Below are 22,417 nucleotides of genomic sequence, written 5' to 3' on the forward strand. Positions count from 1 at the left end.
ATAACACAATGTTTACTCCCATGTGTTGAGAAAACGTGCCTATTAGAGGGTAGAGTGGGTGGAGACGAGGAACAAGCCATTGTATTGTTCAACCGTGTTTGCAGAAGTCATTGGACTACAGTCAACTGTAAAATGTTACTGAGAATGGGCTATGTACAAATGGCTTAGATTAATTATCTCTACCCACAGGCGTCTCCAGAAATTCATTTGGATCTGCAGCTTCTATTTATCCTGACAGCTTGAGTTTTCATTTACATGTGAAGAGAGTTCCTGACTTAACTGTGCTGATCTGCCAGTGTGTTGCCTGTGAACTGGTAGCTGACTGCATGCTGCATTTCTCCAGGAGACTTTACGTTGCTTAAAAAAATCTTCAGCCCACATAGTCTCCACCAACCATTAAACACCCACTTTTCCACAAATTCTACCCCAACCTGTTTTATTCTCCGCACATTCCCATTAATGCCTCCCTTCCCTCAAATTCTATTAGCCATCTGCACACTGCAAGGAAATGAAAGTGACTAATTAATCTAACCAACCCACATGTTTATTGGGATGTGGGAGGAAAGCCGGGAAATTGGGCTGACTCCATACAGAGTGGACCCGAGTCAGGATTGAACACTGGTCACTGGAGCTGTGAGGCAGCAGCTCCAGTAATTCTCAAACTGGCAAACATTTTTAAAGGGCCAGATAAAACTTAAAAGCCTGAGATCAAGAATATTCAGGTCAAGTGGAAGAAATATGGGCAGAGATCTTGCTTACTGTGCTGTTGGAGGCTTTGCACAAGCAGTCAATTGTAGTTTCAGTAATTTAGTTTTTAGAGATAGAGCATGGAAATAGGCTGTTCGGCCCACTAAGTCCAAGCCAACCATCGATCACCCATTGACGCTAGTTCTACCTTACACATTAGGGGCAATTTTACAGAGGCTAATTAACCTACAATCCCGTACATCTTTGGGATGTGGGAGGAATCGCATGTGTCATAGGTAAAATGTGCAAAATCGGCACAACAGCACCCAAGGTCTGGTTTGAACCTGGATCTTTGGTGCTGTGAGGCACTAGCTCTATCAGCTGCACCACTGTAATGTTCTGTGTGAACTTGTTGTCAGAATACCTCTCCCCATTCACACATTGAGATGGTGGTCCCATCTCAACTTTGCCCTTCTACTCTGAATATTAGTTATTGTCTATTAAAATAATTTTCTTAAATCATTATTATCTGGAATTTCTGGTATTTTATCAAACTTTTATTAATGTGATGTCGTCCTTTAACGGGCCCAACAAACTTTATTGTTCAGAAAAGCCGCAGAATTTAATCATCTCATGTAACATGCCTCAACTCTGATGCTGAGTCTGCGGAATTGGGTTAAAGGGAAGACTGAAGCCCATCTTCATGGTGTAAAGTAGGAGTAAATGGATCAAATGAAACTTGTCAAATAGATAGTCCAGAGATTTGATCACTTTCTTTTAGGTTTGTGTTGAAAACTCTTTGCTTTTCTAACCTTTCTGTTTTGTTACACAGACAGGACAAGTTGAAAGTTCACATGAGGAAGCACACGGGAGAGAAGCCCTACTTGTGTATTGAGTGCGGGGCTGCATTTGCGCATAACTACGACCTGAAGAATCACATGCGCGTCCACACAGGCCTCCGCCCCTACCAGTGCGACTCCTGCTTCAAGACCTTCGTGCGCTCAGACCACCTGCACAGGCACCTTAAAAAGGATGGCTGCAATGGCACCCCCTCCACACGAGGGCGCAAGCCTCGGGTGAGGGACACCAGCGGCCTTGTGTCCGAAGGATCAAACGATCCTGGTTGCGGAGAGGGCACCCTGGAAGAGGGCGCCAACACAAGCATGGAGTTGGAAGAAAACAGCAACCCGCCGCACTTTGACAACCAACCTGAAGAAAATTGTTCCAAGGTTTTGGTGAATGAAGAGTCTGAGAGGCTGAATGTAAATGAGGATTTATTTGCGGAAAGCAAAAGCCAATTGTGTGAAAGCTAAACCAAATGATGGTAACAGGAAGATGGGTGGGACGGGCAAGGTAAAGGGGCACAAATCTTCTTCTATTAGTAGTTCCTCATCCTTTTTAAACGAAAATGGGCAAGAAGGATATTTTTTTTTACTTTAATTCAGAAATAGCTTAGTAGAACAGTGCTAGACCTCTTGTTTTACAGTTTAGACAAAGGAAATCACTGCTAGAATCTTAAGTGGGAGTTGATCTATGCTACACTCTTCAAGCACTGGTTACTGCTGAGTATTGATCCATGGTACAAAGTGAGATGCTTGCTGACTGTCAGTGCAAATTCTGTTAATTGATAAATGTATCAGCGACGAAGGCTAATACAGGTACTTATCTCGACAATGCCATAGGTTCCCAGTATTAGCATTGGTCAACTTCTAATATTAATCAACTAGAAAGTAACGTTAAATTATGATTTTTAAAAAATTCATAGTTTGGTGTAAGTAACTCTTTTTAATGTTCAAATGTATGACTATACAGTACAAACACAGGACAGGAACAGCAGTAACGAGAACAATGATGGTGAAATAAGTTTCTTAAGAATTTTTAAAAGAAAATGTAGCTTTTTGTTTCAAAAGTCAGGTTCCAAGTCATTTTTATTTTTAAAACAAAAACCTTTTGCTAATTTTGCAAACTGTTTGAAATCTAAGAATTTAGTCATTTTTAAAAGAGCGTTTACTGAATGTATGGTGTGTGTGACAGTAGCGAATTTGAAAGGATTCGGGAGTGAGATGGTATGGGAAGGGCTTATACCTTTTCAGGTGAGCAATAAATTTGGAAGGCCTAGCACTTTTATACAGAGGGTTCCACCATACATGGATCAGGACCCTTTGTAAAAATGTTTACAAGAGATATCCCTAATCAATCAAATATGGAGAAAGGGAAAGGGTGAGAAAACTACTAATTCTATTTTGTAACATAATAATTATATAGACCCTCTAAGCTCATTGCACTTATAGCCGAGAGCTTAATTTGGGCTGGGTCATACAAAGCCCTCGCCCAGTGTTGATCAGTTTGGTCCATATGAGAAAGGAGGAAACAATAGTGAGATTGCAAAGTGACTTTAAGAAATCAGGTTTTATTTAAGTTTAAGGCAGAAAATGTACATTTTATGGTTTTCCCTCTTTAAAATCATGAGATACTGAGAAATCCTAAAGGCCCAATGTGTTATGAAAAAATATATTTAATCCCAATTCATCATTAATATTCACATGGATTTTGCTTTCAACTAACTGAAGTTAGCCACACAATACACTTGCCTGGACTGACATCCCTCAAACAATTTTGGTTTTGTCAGAATGCACCCAGCCAAGAAAAGGTGAAGACCATTGTTGAAGTTTGATTGTGACCCTCCAAGATGAAACATATTTCTGTAATGACTACTCAAATTCTCGTAAAACAATTTACTACCAAGTACAATGCCAAAGGTAGCCAAACACACCCTACAAAAGTATTTCATATCATCCTAGCACAGTTGGATTAGGAGAGTTTACTGACCCTTTATTGAAAGTTGAGTTTTAACGATAAGTGGGCATTTAGAAGGGGAGAGTTCGAACAAGATTTTTACAATTATATTGTAATTAAACCCTTAACTTTCAATAATAGAGCTTATAATGGGAGGAAAGCTTCCAATCTCTATTGAGTAATCAACTGAATGACCTCTTCATCTGCCTGGTATTTTGATTGTTTAGCTGTGGCACCAAACCTGCTGTAGTAGGGCTATTTCCCTTCGAATCATATCTAGTCTCATACGGCGAACTGAAGCAACATTGGGTGTATCGTTCTGGCTACCAAGTCCTAGTGTGGGTTTGTAAATAATATGTATTTCACTTAATGAGATTTTATTTAATGGATTGACCTTTACTTTTTGATAGTGAACTTGTGGGGCAGGTTGTGTATTTCAGCACTGTATGAAAAAGGAGGTGTTAGAGCTTAGAGGGAAAAGAGTGTTAGACACCACTACAGGCAATCTTTACCACATTCCTTCCTTTTGCACTAAAACAGATTTCAGTGTGCAGTAGCAGGCACAGCTAGCTGCAGAATATGCCTTCTGCATGCATTTCTGGTTAGTGAATAGTCCAGCAAGGTCAAAATACCAAGTCAAAGCTCAATTTTATGTTGGGTTCAGAATATTTTGTCATTTTCATACACGGCATAGACGCTCTCCAATACGCTATCTTTGGGAGTTGTATAAAATGTGTTTGAACAAGGTGTGTGCTATGAACGGGGTTGGTAGCTCTCTTTATATTTAAATTTTTGTTTTAAAATATGGTTTCTCAGTTATAGGGAAACTACTTTGGAATTTTTTCAAAAAAATAGATGCATATTTTATGCAGGAATGTGGTACATTTGAGGGTGTTCAAATTAAAAGGCCCGTTATGTAATTGTAATCTTCCATTTATCCCAATGAGCAGTGATGAATTGTCATATAAATCATAGACTAACATTGTATTTGGAATTCTCATGAAACACAGCATCAGTTTTTCTTTCTTTTGTACTTGTGGAGGTCTAGAAATGTATGCACCATTAAACTGGACTTGCTGAGTAGCTATAACTTGAAGTCAGGATGAGAGGCATATCCTTTGCAGATACTTGTGCCCCTTGGCCTTAGTAGATTTTAAATGAGCAGAGAGTTTAGTGGATAGCCACATAAATGGGGGTAATTAAATACAAATGTACATATAATATATTAAACCTCTCCTTTTCTACTTTCCTTGACCTAATCCATCCAATCTCTATCCCTGTGGAGCTATGTCAAATCACTGGATTATTATAAACTGTTCCGCCTGCTTTCCTTCCTGTTCTGGCAATTTGTTTTATTTGATCTTGATTTTATTATGCTCTCCTATCATAACCATCCCCTTGGTGCGTTCAACCTACTGAAGCCATACACTAACATTTAAATTGTCGGTTGAACTTTTTGTTTCTTGATAACGGAAGGAAACCAAAAATTGGGTTTCTGGTGCTGTTGAATCCCAGGTTGTGAATGGCTTTTCCTCTTTAAGCACAAGACGTGTATCCTGAGGAAGATCTACATATACCAGACACCTAGCTGTTGCATCCACTTTTGCTTAAATGAAGTTGGGGTGTTTACCTTCTCCACTGTGTGTGGTGATGGATTCCAGTGTGTTGAGGAAGACTCCGCCAATCTCAGTCCCAAATCAAAACCATCTTTCATTAGTTGGAACATGGGTCTCACTTCAAACACTGTAACTGCATAGACTTAACATAAACAAAAAATTCTGGCAACTAAAAGTGATGGTAATGACGAAAAGATTTATTTAGAGAAATGGAATCGTACAGACTGAAAAAGGCTCTTTAACCACTGTGTGGAATCCACACTGACCACCAAACAACCATATACCCGGATCCTACATGAGTCCCATCCTATTCACCTCACATTCCCACTATTTCTCAGCCCCAGATTCTAACAGTCGCCAATACGCTAGGGACAACTTGCAGCAACCAATTAACCTAGCACTCCCCTCATCTTTGGACTGTGCAAGGAAACAAGAACGCCTTGGAGACACCCACGTGGTGACAGGGAGAACATGCAAACTCCCTGCAGACAGCACCTAAGGTCAGATTTGAACCAGGGCAGCTGAAAAAAACGAATTGAGGCAGCGGCTCTGGTGGCTGCAGATTCTACTTCCTCCTCTCCCTAAATATGTAATAAATAATTAGATTCACCTATACATTGCAGGAGCTATTTCATCCAAGTATCTATCATTAAATCACATTTACCCCAGCCAACTCATTTGATTTGCAGACCATGAGATGAACTTTCAGATATCTGTTGATCAGCTAGCACCGCACTTGTAGCAGATGCTGTGACAGGCAACTGCCTCAGTCTGTCTTGGTGCTTCTTTGGGTATAGGGTCACCAAATTGGCCAAGCATGCTTTGGAGAGTTTCTTCATACCAACTACCACAAACTGGCCAAACAGATCGTCTCAACTTGCATTGTATAGCACCTTTCATGTGGTAATCTATCCCCACCCCAGCACACCCATGCGTTTTGTAACCAGACAAAATTTGATTGTAGATTATTTGGAGAGATGTTAGGATACTAAGACATTAGGATACATGAACAAGGCTTGACTAATATGTTCAGTTTTGCTCTCTGACTCCTTGAACATTTTAAGGATGTGATAAAGGTGGAGATACATCATAATGCTCAATGATAACAATAAATAAAATTACTCAAGAAAATGAAAAATGCACACTTTTTATCGTTAATCCCATGAGACGTAAGAATAGTTTTGAAAAGTTGACGGCCCTATTTCAAAAATGGGTGGATACAAGTCAGGGCAGTGCCAATTACAATTGGGCTCCCGGGGGCTGGAACCCACAAGTCTGTGCTGGAGGAAGTGACGAATGATGATCATGTGGTATCCACCAGTGCTAATATCACATGATCCTGAATACATCCCCTTCAGCTAAATGTGGTCAGGATTGCTTTACCAGCACATGCAGCCGCTTTCGGTTTAAACATTTTAAATCTATGCCAATTCATTTGATCAGATGGCTGAACAAGGCTTGCCCAGGCTTTGGGAAAACTGAGTTTGATGTCACTTTATATTTGATCAGCATCAGATGGGAGATTGCCTCCTCCAGGGTATTTGAATGTTTCTCTCCAGAATCAGATTGGCTCCAACTCCAGAGTTATATTTCACCTTTAAAATTAAGCTGTAGTGTAAACATGCTCCATAACTATTAAAAGCCTCTGTTTTGGCATAGTTTCAGCTGTGGTTCCTTGGAAGATCACTAATGAACCCGTTTAGCAGTTGTAAGTAGTTGCTAGGTTTTATTTACTGGCGCCACATGAATAGTAATTCAGAAAACATTTCTGTTGAGGAATTTTTATTATTTCTAATGAGTTTTAGATGGATTAACGAAAACATTTTTTTGCACACTGTTAAGCTAACCTTTTCCCAATCCTGGTTTACCATATTGTACACTGATAACGACTGACATTTAATAACCTTTAACAATGTTTGATTTGTTAGAATCCAGAAACTGAAACATTACAAGCTATTTCCAAGTATTTTATACTAACATTGGCACAATACATTGGAAATATTATAGGGTTGATCTCCCCCTGTTGGTCACTAAAAGCACCAAGTGTTGCTTCATACTCCCTAACACCAAGTGAAAGAATGAGGTTGATTTGATCACAAAATAGCAATTAATATAATTAATTTCTGTTTCAATTCTGAAAATAGTCTAATCTTTTAAAATGTTGTACATTTTACCCAATCCTGGGAATTGAATCTTGCCCCTCCACTTCATATCCCAATGTAATCAAACGTTGGAAATGCTACCACAGTTTAAAATTAATATCTTATTCCTTATCACGTTCATTTAGAATCTCCCTCCAGCCTGAAATGTTTTCTTTGACATACAGTGACATGAGAATTTGCAATCACAAGAAATACTGTCTAGTGTATTGATATCATATTTTACAATGAATACATTTAATTCACATTGACAGTTTATCATTTGGAAGTTTCACTGAAAAATCAGCTTGAATGATCTGAAAAAACCAAATGGGGCATTTTGCAGGGGGTGCAACAAAACTGACTACACGTGAAAAGTGGACAGGCTATTAGGAATGATTAGAAAATCTTAGTGTTTGCAGTCTAAAGTCACAATAAAACGCATAATAAATAAATCACTAAATAGAAAATGCTGAAAACATCCTGCAGGTCAGACAACATCCATGGAACCATGTTTCAGATCCAGGACCCATCGTCGGAACAATTTCATCATTTAGCAGTAGAAACTGATGAGTCGTCATTTTATTTTTGACCAGAAAATAAAGCTATTAGCTCAGAATGATAATGTTTTGTAAGATCCTGTCTGAAGCAATGTGAGAGGTAGAAACTACTGAGAGATTTTGAGATACAGTTGGATGCAACACCAGGAGAGTCAATGTATTTGGAAAATGATCTTTATTGGGATTGATGGCATTGCTGCACCTCCTGTGTTTAAAGTTTCTCAGCCTTCCTAAATGTTATTTAACATCTGAGAAAGTGTGGAAGCTACACGGGATTAAAAAAAAATTAACTGTTGTGTTTCATGAGTTTCCCTTTATTCCAAAATCCAAGCAAAGGAGCTTAGTTGTAAGGTGGCATGGTGTGCGTAATACATTGCCAAAGCACCGAGGGAACATTCCATACTTTGTGTGCATCGAATCTGAAGCTGGGTATAGGGAAAAAGATAATATAAAAATTGCACTTTGGGCTATTGGTAAATCATGTTGTAAATAAAACCACTAAATTAATCAGCATAGTCCAAAATACATAGTTTTTTTTATACTGAAAAATCCAAAGAAATTGAGAACTGTTATGCATCTATTGTACACTTTGAAATTTCCTGCCCATTATTTTGTTTCCAGTTTTAAGTTTCATATCTTTCATTTGACTGCTGCACAACCTTATAAATTTTACAACAAAGAAATCCAACAGGCAACATTTAAATTATAAAATACACAAGCAAAATAGGGAGCATGTGAAGATTACAGGATTTTACTCTACACAATTGGCAGCTTGGGAATGTTTGGAGACTTGTATTTATAATAATGCGCTTTGGAATAAAAGCAGGGCTTTGGGAATCTGTGGAAACTGTTTCTGTCAGTTCTTGAAGCTAATTTTGTGAGAATCATTCTGATGAGTGAAATTCTGAATTATCTGTAATATATTTTTGATTTTAAAGTTTTTTTTTACCTTGATGAATGATGTTATTTACCATATTCATTAGCATAATATTTAATCCTTTCAAAAGCAGAATATTGCGTTTATGTTGGACTTTCTGCGTTTCCTCTGTGGGGGACCCTCCTGCATCTTACCTTCCCCTCCTCCCAACATAAATTCCCCAATCTCTCTGCCAACTTCCCACTCCCCCCTCCCTAAAATAATGCAGCAGGATTAACAAAACTGGACACACAACCTTGGACAGAATCCCATGATCTGACCGCACTGTTCTGTGGCTCCCAATAGCTTATACCTAGCAAGACCACGGAATATCTCAGAAGGCTTCTATGTGGAACAGAAAAACAACCAACAGAAGTCTGTTGAAGTCTGTAAGAATTACCTTAAAGGCAATTAATTTAAAGCTAGAAAGAAATTCACAAGCATGGCTGGATAATGCTGACCTGATTCTTGTGTTGGCAGCTCTGTGAATTTTTCTTAAATCTCTTGAAATACCTTGTAGACATGTATAAGAGAAGGGAGTGTGTGGTACAGCGTCTGTTTGGAGACTGGAAACAGACATATGACCCAGCAGTTCTGTCAGCACCACTACCTTTTGTAGTTATGCAGGAGGAAGGGTGGACCCTGGCTCTGAGTATGAGTCTGTTTGAGAATGTCTGTCCACAATCCAACATATATCCCAAGCTGTTTAAGAAGCAACTTTTTGGCATTTTATGTGATCTGTGATGTCAGTGTTAGTGATCAGATGCTGAATATGTTTCACATTCCTGTTTCTTTCCTATTTTAACATGGGCCTATGTTAAATTACTACAAATGGATTAACGCCTCTGCTAAAGACATAGAAGAAAGGAGTGATGTATGAATGCATAAAATCTTTGTCCCCAAGAATCTCATTCCCATTCTACAGTCATAGTTGCCCTCTCTGGCATTGCTACCTGCTGCCCTGGTTGTCTGCATAAATACCTTTCTTGTTCAAGTATCAAATATAAAACAACAAAGTTCTGAATTTGAAATTAAATAACTGGGATTTTTAAATTATTTTTAAACTCTTCAACATGCTAGATTCTAGAGACTGTATCTGCCCTTTCTATTTTGTTTCTCCAATGTCATTTGGAGCTCAAGTACTGGAAAGAAAACCAGGTCAAGTAGATCCCAAAGCCTTGTGTTTGCTTGCTGTGGCTGAATGATGCAATGCCTTACTGTTATCATTGTGTAATGACATGCTGTACTGTAATAGACGATGGGTATTTTCTCAGGTTCTATCATAGGGTGGGATCCAAGGTTTGAAATTTGCTCGAGAAATTTTGATGAGCATCCCATTATCGCCCTCTCCTCCACCACCCTCCCTAAAACCGCCCATCAAAATAACTCCTGCACGACAAGAACTGTCTGCAACTATATTTATTTTATTAATTTGGTTACTCCGATTACCAATCCTGCATCTCATCTTTTAAAAAAATATATGATTTAAAAAAAATAATAATTCTGTCATAGAGCTTAAAGAAATATTCCTTGGGTGTAGCCTGAAAGTGTAAAGTTTTTTATTTAAATACGTTGAATGTCTTTTTTTAAGTTACTCCAAATTTAGTATGAAAATAAAAGCTGTATTCTGTATATTGTGATAATATGAGTACGAACTGTGTAATTACTTTTTCTGATTTGTTTGGGATGTTGCTCCAGGCCATTCTCTTTCCTCTCTCCTCTCTTTCTCTCTCCCTCTCTCTCCCTCTCCCCCTCACTCTCTCCCCTCACTCTCTCCCCTCACTCTCTCCCCTCACTCTCTCCCCCCTCTCTCTCCCCGCTCTCTCGCGCTCTCTCTCTCTCGTAACACGTTTCACATTTCTAGTTGCTAGAATCACACAGCAAAATTTGCTGCACTTTGAGTTCAAATGTGAACACTGCATGATTAAAAACATTTTTCCTTCTGTCTGGTGAATCTGATACTTTCCATTCACAACCTACAGTGATCAGTCCCTGAAGACTGGAAATACATATTAAGACCCCTTCCCTTGGTTCTTCCTGCCTCCTGTTTGTACTATTGTCTCCTTCTGGATTAACTGTGTACATGTCCGTGCCCTGCATTAGAGCCTTGATGTAACCTTTGGGTGGTCATTAAGTCCCAGTCTAATTCTATTCATAATGAGGGAACTACTTGCTGTAAATTAGGTTCTCTACAACTCTGCCTTCCTGACACTTCCTCGCCAAATTCCTCACCACCAGCAGAGCAGCCAATGTGGACTCTAAGCCATTGTTTCTTTGCTGATTGTTGGCATCACAATAGCACTGAAACGTGGGGGGTTCCCATTCATTTACCTCAGCCAACTTGCTGCAAATTTCCCGTCTCTTCTCATTTAGCAAGTGATGTGTTGGTGCCAGGCTGATGGCATCAGCATAATGGAGCGAACAGTGACACGGATGCTGGAAGTCATGGACCCAAGCTGATCAAGATCCCCTGTTGTAAATGGAGGTGTCTATCTGCTGGGACATTGGTTCGATGAGGCAGCCACATGATCGTTCATCTGTTCACACAGGAGAGTGTTAACACCAGTCTGAAGATATGCAAATGTACAGTTTTTCAGTTACCTACAATCCATTGAAATGTTCCTATTTTTTACCAGTTTCACTCGATTATTCATTCATTTATTGCAATATCTGTTTCACCCCCTAGTTTTCACTTACTGTCTCTGGAGAACAGACATAAGGGATTAGTTTAATTTGGGTTTGTGTTCAGCACTGACATTGTAGGCCTGTGTTGCACTTAGTTATGTAAACAGTAACTGCACTCTACTCCCCTCTTGTGGCTATTTTGCAGATTTAAGTTGATTCACCAGTGTCCCAGCAGATACACAACCCCCCCTTCCCCTGACTCTCAGTCTGAAGAAGGGTCTCAACCTGAAACGTCACCCATTCCTTCTCGCCAGAGATGCTGCCTGTCCCACTGAGTTACTCCAGCATTTTGTGTCTATCTTCGGTTTAAACCAGCATCTGCAATTCCTACAGACTTATATTGAGCAGTGAGTGCTGATAAAAGTAGTCTTTTATTGGCATGTTATATGGTGGCTGTATGGTAAAGCAGCCATCCCTTGAGCCAGGAACTCATTTACATCCTAAGTTCTTCCTGGACCAAGGTGGGAATGGAAGACAGAAAGGAAAGGTGGATTCTTTAATGGAGACTGCGAGGTTGTGGTGGGTCAGGTTGGTTGAGTCTGGGATTTAAGGGGAGCATTGATGATAGAAGCACAGGATCGGAGTTGGTGTGGGTGGGGGTGAGTGCTGTCACTGATTAGGTGAAGGGGCTGTCAGTCTGGGCTTTTGGGAGACTTGAATTAGAGTAAATGATCAGAAGCTTACTTGGGTGCAGGGACCAAGGCTTTCTTGGGGCTTCTGGCAGTTTAAGGCAAAATTGAGTCAATGAGGGTTCAGTTGAATGCAGGGAATAGATTCTGGGCCAATTGGAGGATTGAAGTGTGAGATTTGTTGTGATCCCAATCCAGCATTAAACAATGAAAACATCCTGGAAACAGCAAAGATAGTCACCCTTAAGCAACATGATCCAATCTCCCTGGAGACTTCCTCCAAGGAGCGTCGCACTAGATGTGCCATCACTCAATGTACATCTGACTCTGACATTGCATCAGAGAGGCAGGCACAACTCATGCCAGGAAATGCCTGGTCACATTTTTAGTGTGCCGCATGAATGACCGTCACTCCGTTGTAATTCCAACCAAAGCTTGTCTTTCGAATGGGTAGACTGCAAACTGCATGAATAAACTTTACACCCTGAAATAAACCACCAGCAGCACATCATCTTATTCCCAAGCTGCCGTCCATCACTATGAGAAACGTGAAAATTAGACTTACAGCTACCCCCATCTGACATTCCATTACACCCACAAACTTCAGCACAGATCACTGCCTCTTCCTGATCCATTGGTGCTAACATTAATCATCCCATTGCCCAAGCTTCAAGTACTAACTGCACAGGCATAGAGTTGAATTGGGACTTGCAGTGTCTCTCTAGTTAAATTCCCTTGTCGAGCATGAATCTACATGGGTTAGTAGAGACAAAGAAAAAACAAAGTGCATGGTCCTGATTTGCAGTGGATTTCACAGTCACTTTGCTGTTTAAACATTTGCTTCCCTTCAATTAATGGATTGCCTTCATCTTGATACTGCTGAATGGGGCTTGATACTACTGGTGGGGCACATAACGAGTCTAGCCCGGATGTTTGATCACGGGCCAACATCTACGTGTGCAAACGGGCCAGCAGCAGCCATTGAGGGAGGGAGGGGACGTGGGGGCTTGTCCAGCTTTCCTGTACCTAATGGAAAATGTGAAATTATGTCTCCCAAAAGCTGATGTCAATGATTCGGGTGGGAGCGAGAACTGAATATCTCAGATAATCATAAACTCTCAAGAAACATTTTATGTAATCCTTCAAAGAAATCTAATACAGATTTGTGAAGGCAATTAGAATGGATGAACATTGGCATTTTTTTAAATTTCCGTCATGAGGCTGACAAGTTTTTATGTATATTTTTAATTCATCCTTAAAATGTTTAATTCCTAGTTGCTTTTGCTGGCATTCAGTGCTCCCCAGTTCAGTGGTTCCTGTCTGATTGACTCCAAGCCATCAAGGTGCCGAGGGTGTAACAGAGGAAACTGAATCCCTGCAGACAGGGTCAAAGGCTCATTAACAGGCACCGAGCAGATTTCAAACCCATTCATAAAGAAATATAATGTTTTCACTCCTCTTCAGGGTTAGTTTTGCAAAGCAATCAAGGCTCAATGTTACTTTTTGAAGATTTGTACTGTAACTTGTTAAATGAAATGTTTTTTTTGCACTAATAGATGACTTGAGTTTCCTCAAGCTGTGGTTGTGTGATTTTTAAAAAAATGTTTTGATCTTGTGTGGCTCCCACTTTTAGTTCATGTTTTGAAATGTTCCAGATTGTGCTGAAGTAATTGGGTTAATCTGCTTTTCCTGTCGTCCTTGTGTGATTGAATATTACATATTACAACACGAGGGACATTCAACCCATTGTCCAGGCCAGCTCCCGACAGTACAATCCCATCAACTCTATTCCCTCTCCCCTTACTTCCCTGGAAGCCTGCAGTTAATACTTCCTTGCTTTCTCATCAACTCTCATTGATTCTTTTGTCACTGACCTACTATGCGATAGGTTGCAGTGACCGACATAACTTTGGGATGTAGACGAAAGTGGAGCACCCAGGGAAGTGCATGGTGCAAATTCCTGTAAGATAACAACTGATATCAGATCGCTGGAGCTGTAAAGCAGCAGCACTAACTGCAGTGCCGCAGCACCACTCTGCTTCCAGCACATTCTCCCAACATTTACAGCAATATCCAAGAAATCAGCAAGGATTTTGCTAGTCAGTGGACACAGATCATTAGCAACCATGCAAACTTTAAAAAAAAAACTAAAAATAGGCTTTATTCTAGAAATAAATATATACCATACATCTTCTATACTATTACTAAAACTCTCATATTGACCACTTCCGGTTTGCTTTTGAAAAGAATCTGCACAAAAACGGTGCCCTTTATCGCTAGGGTTTTTTCGCCACCTTACTCACCATTCTCCTCTCCTCCAAGCACACCAAGTTTTATTCAGATCGGTGGAAGATTACAAAGGTTATGAAGGTTTAAAAAATCGTGAGATCAGCAGATTGGTATTCTCGCCTGTCAGTCACCATGCAGGTCATGCCCCTTCCGGCACCCGCTGGAGAATAAAGCCCCGGAGGCGGGGCTGAGTCCACAAGTGCTGAGTGGAGTCTGGAAAGTCTCTGTGTGGTCGGGAGGTGCTGTATTGTGTCGGGAAAGTCGCTGTGTGGTCGGGATGTGCTGTGTGGTGTCGGGAAAGTCGCTGTGTGGAGTCGGGAAAGTCGCTGTGTGGTGCCGCAGCCGGTGGCCGCTGAGTGGAGTCTTCCCCCCTCCCCCTGCAAACCCCCCCTTCTCACCTCCCCCCCCCTCCCCAAACGCCACCCCAGCCCCCTACAATGCCACCCTACCCCCCCATGACACCCCACTCCCACCAATGCCACCCCCGCAACTTTTTCAGTCTTCAATGGTCCAAATTTGGTCTTAACTAATTTTTTTCCTCTTTACATACCTAAAGAAGCTTTTACTATCCTCCTTTATTATCAGAACTGAACAAGGAGGAGGACACAAATGCAGGCTCAGACACAGGGCAGATCAGCCTTCAGAGTTTAATCGGTCCAAGTCGGTGCACAGGTAAGCAAAATAGAGGCAACAGTACAATCTAGGAGCAGGCAAAAAACAGAGGTCGAAAAAACAGGCAATGGTCGAGGTCACAAGATTTCTAGAGCTGGAACGAGGTGATACCAAATAGCATACACAACAAACTGGCAATGAGAACTAAAACACAAAGGGCTTAAATACAGACTAGCAGGGGATAATGAGACACAGGTGAAACACATCAGGGCGGGGCCAATAATCACATGAGGGTAAACGACCTGACAGGAAATGGGACCTGAAACAAGAGGAGATGCGAGACACCAAAATAAAACAAGAATGCACACTCTAATACTAAAAAACAATAAGAAACAGAAACTAGATCAAACCCGAGACCTGACATTTATATTCTTGGTTAGCTTACCTTCGTACCTCAACTTTTCTCCCCGTATTGCCTTCTCAGTTATCTTCTGTTGCTCTTTAAAAGTTTCATCTTTGTTGCTCATCTTTGCTATGTTATACTTCTCTTTTATTTATACTGTCCCTGACTTCCCTTGTCAGCCACGGTCGCCCCTTACTCCCCTTGGAATCTTTCTTCCTCTTTGGAATGAACTGATCCTGCACTTTCTGATTTATTCCCAGAAATACCTGCCACTGTCATCCCTTCTAGGGTCTCTTTCCAGTAAACTTTGGCCAGCTCCTCCCTCGTGGTTTCATAGACCCCTTTGTTCAATTGTAATACTGACACTTCCGATTTTCTCTTCTCCCTCTCAAATTGTAGATTAAAACTTGTTATATTTTGGTCACTACCTCCTAATGGCTCCTTTACCTTGAGTTCCCTTATCAAATCAGGTTCATTACACAACACTAAATCCAGAATTGCCTTCTCCCTGGTAGGCTCCAGTAAAAGCTGCTCTAAGAATCCATCACGGAGGCACTCCACAAACTCCCTTTCTTGGGGGCCAGTACCAACCTGATTTTCCCAGTCTACTTGCATGTTGAAATTTCCCATAACAACCGTAGTATTACCTTTGCGACATGCCAATTTTAACTCTTGATTCAACCTGCACCCTATATCCAGGTTACTGTTTGGGGGGCTGTAGATAACTCCCATAAGGGTCTTTATACCCTTACAATTCCTGCTCTATCCATACTGACTCTACATCTCCTAATTCTACGTCCCCCAGCGCAAGGGCCTGAATTTCATTCCACACCAACTGAGCTACCCCACCCCCTCTGCCCACCTGTCTGTCTTTCCAATAGGACGTATACCCTTGAATATTCAGTTCCCAGCCCTGGTCTTCTTGCAGCCATGTCTCTGTAATTCCTACAACATCATACTTGCCAATTTCTAAATGAGCCTCAAGCTCATCCACTTTATTTCTTATATTTCATGCATTCATATACAACACTTTAACTTTGGTATTCACCTCCCCTCTCACACCGGTCACTATTGGCCCTGACCTGACTCTCTTATCCCTTCTCGAACTTTCCTTCCCAATAATTCGGGTGTCTTTTGTAACTTTTCCTGTACACACTTCCCCTTTAACTCCCATCTTTATACTCCCAATTTGTCAAGCCCTCCCCCCCCACTATTCAGTTTAAACCCACGCGTGTAGCACTAGCAAACCTGCCTGCCAGAACGTTGGCTCCCGTCCAGTTAAGGTGTAACCCGTCCCTTTTGTACAGGTCACCCCGACCCAGAAGAGATCCCAATGGTCTATAAATCTAAATCTTTGCTCTCTGCAACAGCCCCCCCAGCCACACATTCATCCTTGTTCCTGCCCTCACCAGCACAAGGTACTGGAAGCAATCCAGGAGTCCTGTATCCAATCTGGCAATCTGAGAAGTCCTGCTTTTCAGTCTTCTTCCTTATGCCCCTGTCCCACTTAGGAAACCTGAACGGAAACCTCTGGATACTTTGCACCCCACCCAAGGTTTCCGTGCAGTTCCCGGAGGTTTTTGTCAGTCTCCCTACCTGCTTCCACTACCTGCAACCTCCGGGAACCGCACGGAAACCTTGGGTGGGGCGCAAAGTCTCCAGAGGATTCCGTTCAGGTTTCCTAAGTGGGACAGGGGCATAACTCTCTAAACTCACGTTGTAGAACCTCCTTCCTCTTCTTCCTGATGTTATTTGTGCCCATGTGCACAACTACTTCTGGCTGTTCTCCTTCCCTCTCGAGGATGTTCTGAAGTTGGTTTGTGATATCTTGAACCCTGGCACCAGGGAGGCAACAGACCATCCTTGAGTCTCGCCTGCCGCCACAGAATCTCCAGTCCACACCTCGGACAGTGGTGTCACCCATCACTATAGCTCTGCCTGACGTCGGTCTCGCCAGACGAGCCTCATCGCTAGGATTGGAGCCATCAACCTGTCCGCCACTTGGACTGGAGGTGTCATCTGCTCCGACAGCTCCCAAAGGGTGTACCTGTTTTCATTTGGCACAGCCACTGGGGTCTCCTGCATCCCACGGTTACTCCCCTTTCTCCCAGTCACCCACCTTCGCTCTTCCTGTATCCTTGGCGTGACTACCTCGCATTCATTCAGGAACTGCACCTGGACACAATTTCTGCAGGTGCAGTCTCCAGAAGCTCCAGCTGTGTCCCTGACTTCCCACATCCTGCAGCAAACACACTGCACCAACATGCCTGCCATTTCTTCAGTGGACAAAAATCACAAATTTCGATCAAGTGTAGCCTCCTTGCCTCAGCCTCCTCGCCGAAGACTTGAGCTAAAAATTCGCATTTTGTCTCAGGGCACTTCCCTCGACAAGGCCACTACCCAACAGGCTGCTCCCCTAGAGCAAAACGTGCTTATATTGACTGATTAATTGCCTAATTTGCCAATTTACCAATTGGCGAATTAAATTCCACAGCCAATCCCTGCCCTCCTTCACCTGCCGCTCCGCTGCCGACTAGGACCGGGTCTTGGCGCTCTTTATAAACGGTCTTTCCCTGTCACTCACCTTCTTTCTCATGGACTTTCAAGCCAATAGTCTATTTTCTCTGCTTCCCCTTGCTGCTTCTCCGAGCTCCGCTTAAGGTCAACAAAGCTCGGGCAGACCAAAGAATGTCACTCACCGATTCAGTCGATGACCTTCCAGCAGCACTTGATGTCAGTCTCTGAATGCGTCCCTGGTAACAGTCCGTAAATCACAGAGTCCTCCGTGACAGAGCAGTTCAGAATAAATCGTGACAGGGACCCTGGCAAACAACTCCAGACTCTCTTTGCAAATCCACACTCTGAGAAGAGGTGGGCAACCATCTCCTCTCCATAGCAGCCATCCTGAGGGCAGTGTGTGGTGGTAGTGAGGATCTGACAGTGCAGGAAGGATCTGATTGGGAGGGCTCCCCTCACCGCCAGCCAAGTCAGGTCTTGGTGCTTGTTGGTGAGTTCTGGCGATGAGGCATTTCGCCAGACAAGCTGGGCTGTCTGCTCTGGGAACCATGTCACGGGATCCATGGAGGCATTTCCGACATTCCGTGCTGACCACCGCCTGATGGACTTGTGGTCAAAGGTTTTGGACCAAAGAACCTTTCCACTAACGACAGATGGTGTGGCTATGTCCAGCTGACTGGCACATTGCGTGGCAACTGCGCCAGGCCCATCCTTCGCAACACCGGGAACAGGTAGAACCTCAGCAGGTAATGACACTTGGTGCCCACATGCTTTGGCTCTACGCTCCGCCAGATGCAGCCACACATGAAGGTGGCCATCCATCAGGGTGAGGGCGACGTTGGGCACGCTTTTACCCCCGTTGTCAGCCGACTTGTGCATTGTGGCCCATCGCACCGTCCATCCATGATCACCGGACGGCCTGGGTGATCCCTGTGGCGTAGGAGGGGGGTATGGATCACACTTGCGCCAAGTACAGCAGCCCTGAGAGCACCTCACACCAGATGACCAAATGTTTTCCTTGTTGTATAGAAGGAGCATTGCTTCCACAGCTCCCATTTCATCCCCACCTTGGCTGTCTCCTCCAGCCTATTCTTGCCACATACCTCAAGCCCCCCGAACCAGTTCCCCAGCACCTTCAAGAAGTCGGGCTTGATGGTGAAGGGCTCTTCCTGCAGTTCACCCTGGCTCCCGTGGCCAACTCAAACTGGTCACAGACGCTAATCAATCTGCGGACCGACCCTGGATCCGAGCAGAAGATGGCGACATCGTCCATGTAAAGGGAATGCCTCCACTGCCTGTCAATGTCACTCCTCTTATGCTCACATCCTTCTTGATGCTCGGCAAAATGTTCTATGCAACAGACGAGCAAGACGGGGGAGAGAAAGCAACCCTGCCTGACTCCAGGGTTACACAGAAAAGCTGGAGAAACTCAGCGGGTGCAGCAGCATCTATGGAGCGAAGGAAATAGGCAACGTTTCGGGCCGAAACCCTTCTTCAGACTGATCAGGGGTGGGGGTGGGTGGGGACAAGAAAGGGAAAGGAGGAGTAGCCGGAAGGCTGGAGGGTGGGAGGAGACAGCAGGGGAGCTGAGGAAGGGGAGGAGACAGCAAGGACTAACAGAATTGGGAGAAGTCGATGTTCATGCCCCCGGGATGCAGACTCCCCAAACGGAATATGAGGTGCTGTTCCTCCAATTTCCGGTGCTGCTCGCTGTGGCCATGGAGGAGACCCAGGACAGAGAGGTCGGAGATGGAGTGGGAGGGGGAGTTGAAGTGCTGAGCCACCGGGAGGTCAGCTTGGTTATTGCGGACCGAGCGGAGGTGTTCGGCGAAACGATCGCCCAACCTCCGCTTGGTCTCACCGATATAGATCTGCTGACATCTAGAGCAGCGGACGCAATAGATGAGGTTGGAAGAGATGCAGGTAAACCTCTGTCGCACCTGGAACGATTGCTTGGGTCCCTGAAAGGAGTTGAGGGGGGAGGTAGCCTACCCTACCTCCCCCCTCAACTCCTTTCAGGGACCCAAGCAATCGTTCCAGGTGCGACAGAGGTTTACCTGCATCTCTTCCAACCTCATCTATTGCGTCCGCTGCTCTAGATGTCAGCAGATCTATATCGGTGAGACCAAGCGGAGGTTGGGCGATCGTTTCGCCGAACACCTCCGCTCGGTCCGCAATAACCAAGCTGACCTCCCGGTGGCTCAGCACTTCAACTCCCCCTCCCACTCCATCTCCGACCTCTCTGTCCTGGGTCTCCTCCATGGCCACAGCGAGCAGCACCGGAAATTGGAGGAACAGCACCTCATATTCCGTTTGGGGAGTCTGCATCCCGGGGGCATGAACATCGACTTCTCCCAATTCTGTTAGTCCTTGCTGTCTCCTCCCCTTCCTCAGCTCCCCTGCTGTCTCCTCCCACCCTCCAGCCTTCCGGCTACTCCTCCTTTTCCCTTTCTTGTCCCCACCCACCCCCACCCCTGATCAGTCTGAAGAAGGGTTTCGGCCCGAAACGTTGCCTATTTCCTTCGCTCCATAGATGCTGCTGCACCCGCTGAGTTTCTCCAGCTTTTCTGTGTAACCTTCGATTCTCCAGCATCTGCAGTTCCCTCTTTAAAACTGCCTGACTCCAGACCTGACAGGGAAAGCTGTCTGATTCCCACCTATTGATTTGGACTGCACTACAGATATTGACCTCTTTGGATCGTTTACCTGGTCGTGGTGAAGAGGGTTGCATGACCCCATGATTCCAAGAGCGATGCCGTCGGAAGCACCAGCTTCTGGTAGGACCACCCATGGCGGTAAGGTCGAGGATGAGGGTCCAGACTAAGAACAATCCAACCTACAAGACCTCAAGGGCAGAGCTGGCGGATGAAGGTTTCTTGAACTAAACGGCTGTGAAGGCTGCAACAGATCTATCAGCTCCAATCGTCTTGGTTCCCTTACTATTGGAATTAGTTGATTGATTTGTGAAGGACCGTGTGCTTCTTGGAGTGCAACATCAAGTACACGTTAAACAAACACACACACAGGCGCCTTCATTCTGTGAGCTGCAAAGCCAGGATTGGACTCATAAGCCACCTGAGAGTCCATAAAAGCAACAGAACGTAAACCATCATCCTCGACCTCGAGGGATAGCCACGACGACGACAGATATCGTGTAGAGCAGTTGGATCCAATTCCTGATTCCTTCCCCAAAGCCCATTTTGGAGAGCACGTCCCTCATGTACGTCTGCGCTATCCTGTCAAAGGCCTTCTCCTGGTCCACGGCAACCCTCCCCCAACTGAGCCTCGCCATCACGGCAACCCTCCCCCAACTGTACCTCGCCATTCTCTCTTCCTACCCCATCCTCGTCCATTCCCCCTCATCCCCAGCACTCCCTCCCCTTCCTCTTCACCCTCCGTCTACTTTCCCCTGTCCTCCTCCTCTCCCCCCTCCCTCACCTCTCCCCTCCTCTCTTTTACCCTACCCTCAGTCACTCCCCCCCATAACCCATAACCCTTCCCTACCCCCTTCTCTCCTTCTATTCCCCCACTCTCCCTCCTCACTTCCCCCACTTTCCCCTCCCTCTTCCCTCGATACCCCCAGCCTCCCTTCTCACCTCCCTAGGATCTCGATGTAAACCACCACCGACCCTTTTTTCTCCAGCAGGGCGGCGATGAAGTTCTACTCGAGGCAGGGGCTGTCGTGGGGGGGGGCAAACGTTCTGGGGAAGGGGGAGGGCTTGAGGTGGGGGCTGTCTTGGTGGGTGAGCGTCCTGTAGCGGGGGAGGGCTTGAGGAGGGGGCAGTAGGGGGGGGGGCGAGTGTCCTGGAGCCGGGGAAGGCAGAGGGCTTGAGATGGGGGCTGTGGGGGAGAGCGAGCGTCCTGGAGCAAGGGGAGGGGGAGGGGGAGGGAGAGGCCGAGTGTACCTGACATGGCCTCTCCCCGCCCCCGGTCCACGCACCGTCTCCGACCCCAGCCCAGGGCTCGGGGGGGGGGTCTGGACCAATCGCTGACAAGTCCCACCCCCCGGCAACGTCATATCCGTTATTTGACTTTTCGGTTGAGCAGCATTCGGTTCGTTGGTTTGTAGGCGACGCCGCCTTTCGGGTAGGTTGCGTTTCGGCAGAGCGGCCATTCGGTGAGTTTGCTTTTAGGCGACACGGCCTTTCGGTTAGCTGGGTGTTGGGCGTCCCGCCCTTTCAATTAGTCTGCATTTAGGCGTCCCACCCTTTCGGTTATTTGGCGTATCGGCTTTGTTTCCATTTGGTTATTTGGCTTCCACTTCTTTGCTTCGGCTTCTCGTCCATCAGCGCCACATCCGCTGCTCACGGGGATAATAGCATTGAAAGCAGCACTATAGTCGATGAACAGGAGTCTGACTTATGTGTCCTTATCTAGGTGTTCCTGAGATTATTATAGGACCAGAGATGGTATCAGCCATGGACCTGTTGTAGCGGTGGGCAAACTGCAGTGGATCAAGGCTGCTTGGTAGGCTGGAGTTTATTTGTGATGTTGAGGTACACAACTGAAGACGTGTCTGATTGGTATCAAAATCAAAATCAAACCAGTGACCGCTACGAAAGGGCAGCT

The 22,417-nt window shown here is 44.4% G+C and overlaps 2 protein-coding genes across 4 annotated transcripts in view; both read left to right on the forward strand.

Moving 5' to 3' along the window:
• LOC129711243 (zinc finger and BTB domain-containing protein 7A-like) overlaps positions 1-8,636 on the forward strand; it is a 140,136-nt gene extending 131,500 nt beyond the window's left edge. For both annotated transcript variants that reach the window (XM_055658762.1, XM_055658761.1), the window contains exon 3: positions 1,520-8,636. In XM_055658762.1, coding sequence (XP_055514737.1) covers positions 1,520-2,000 — 481 coding nt within the window. In that variant the 3' untranslated portion in view covers positions 2,001-8,636. The remainder of the gene's footprint in view (positions 1-1,519) is intronic.
• LOC129711242 (elongation factor 2) overlaps positions 1-22,417 on the forward strand; it is a 523,480-nt gene that overhangs the window by 410,873 nt on the left and 90,190 nt on the right. The window lies entirely within an intron of this gene.

This window comes from Leucoraja erinacea, chromosome 29, assembly GCF_028641065.1.
Source record: "Leucoraja erinacea ecotype New England chromosome 29, Leri_hhj_1, whole genome shotgun sequence".
In the NCBI taxonomy this organism is placed as follows: Eukaryota; Metazoa; Chordata; class Chondrichthyes; order Rajiformes; family Rajidae; genus Leucoraja; species Leucoraja erinaceus.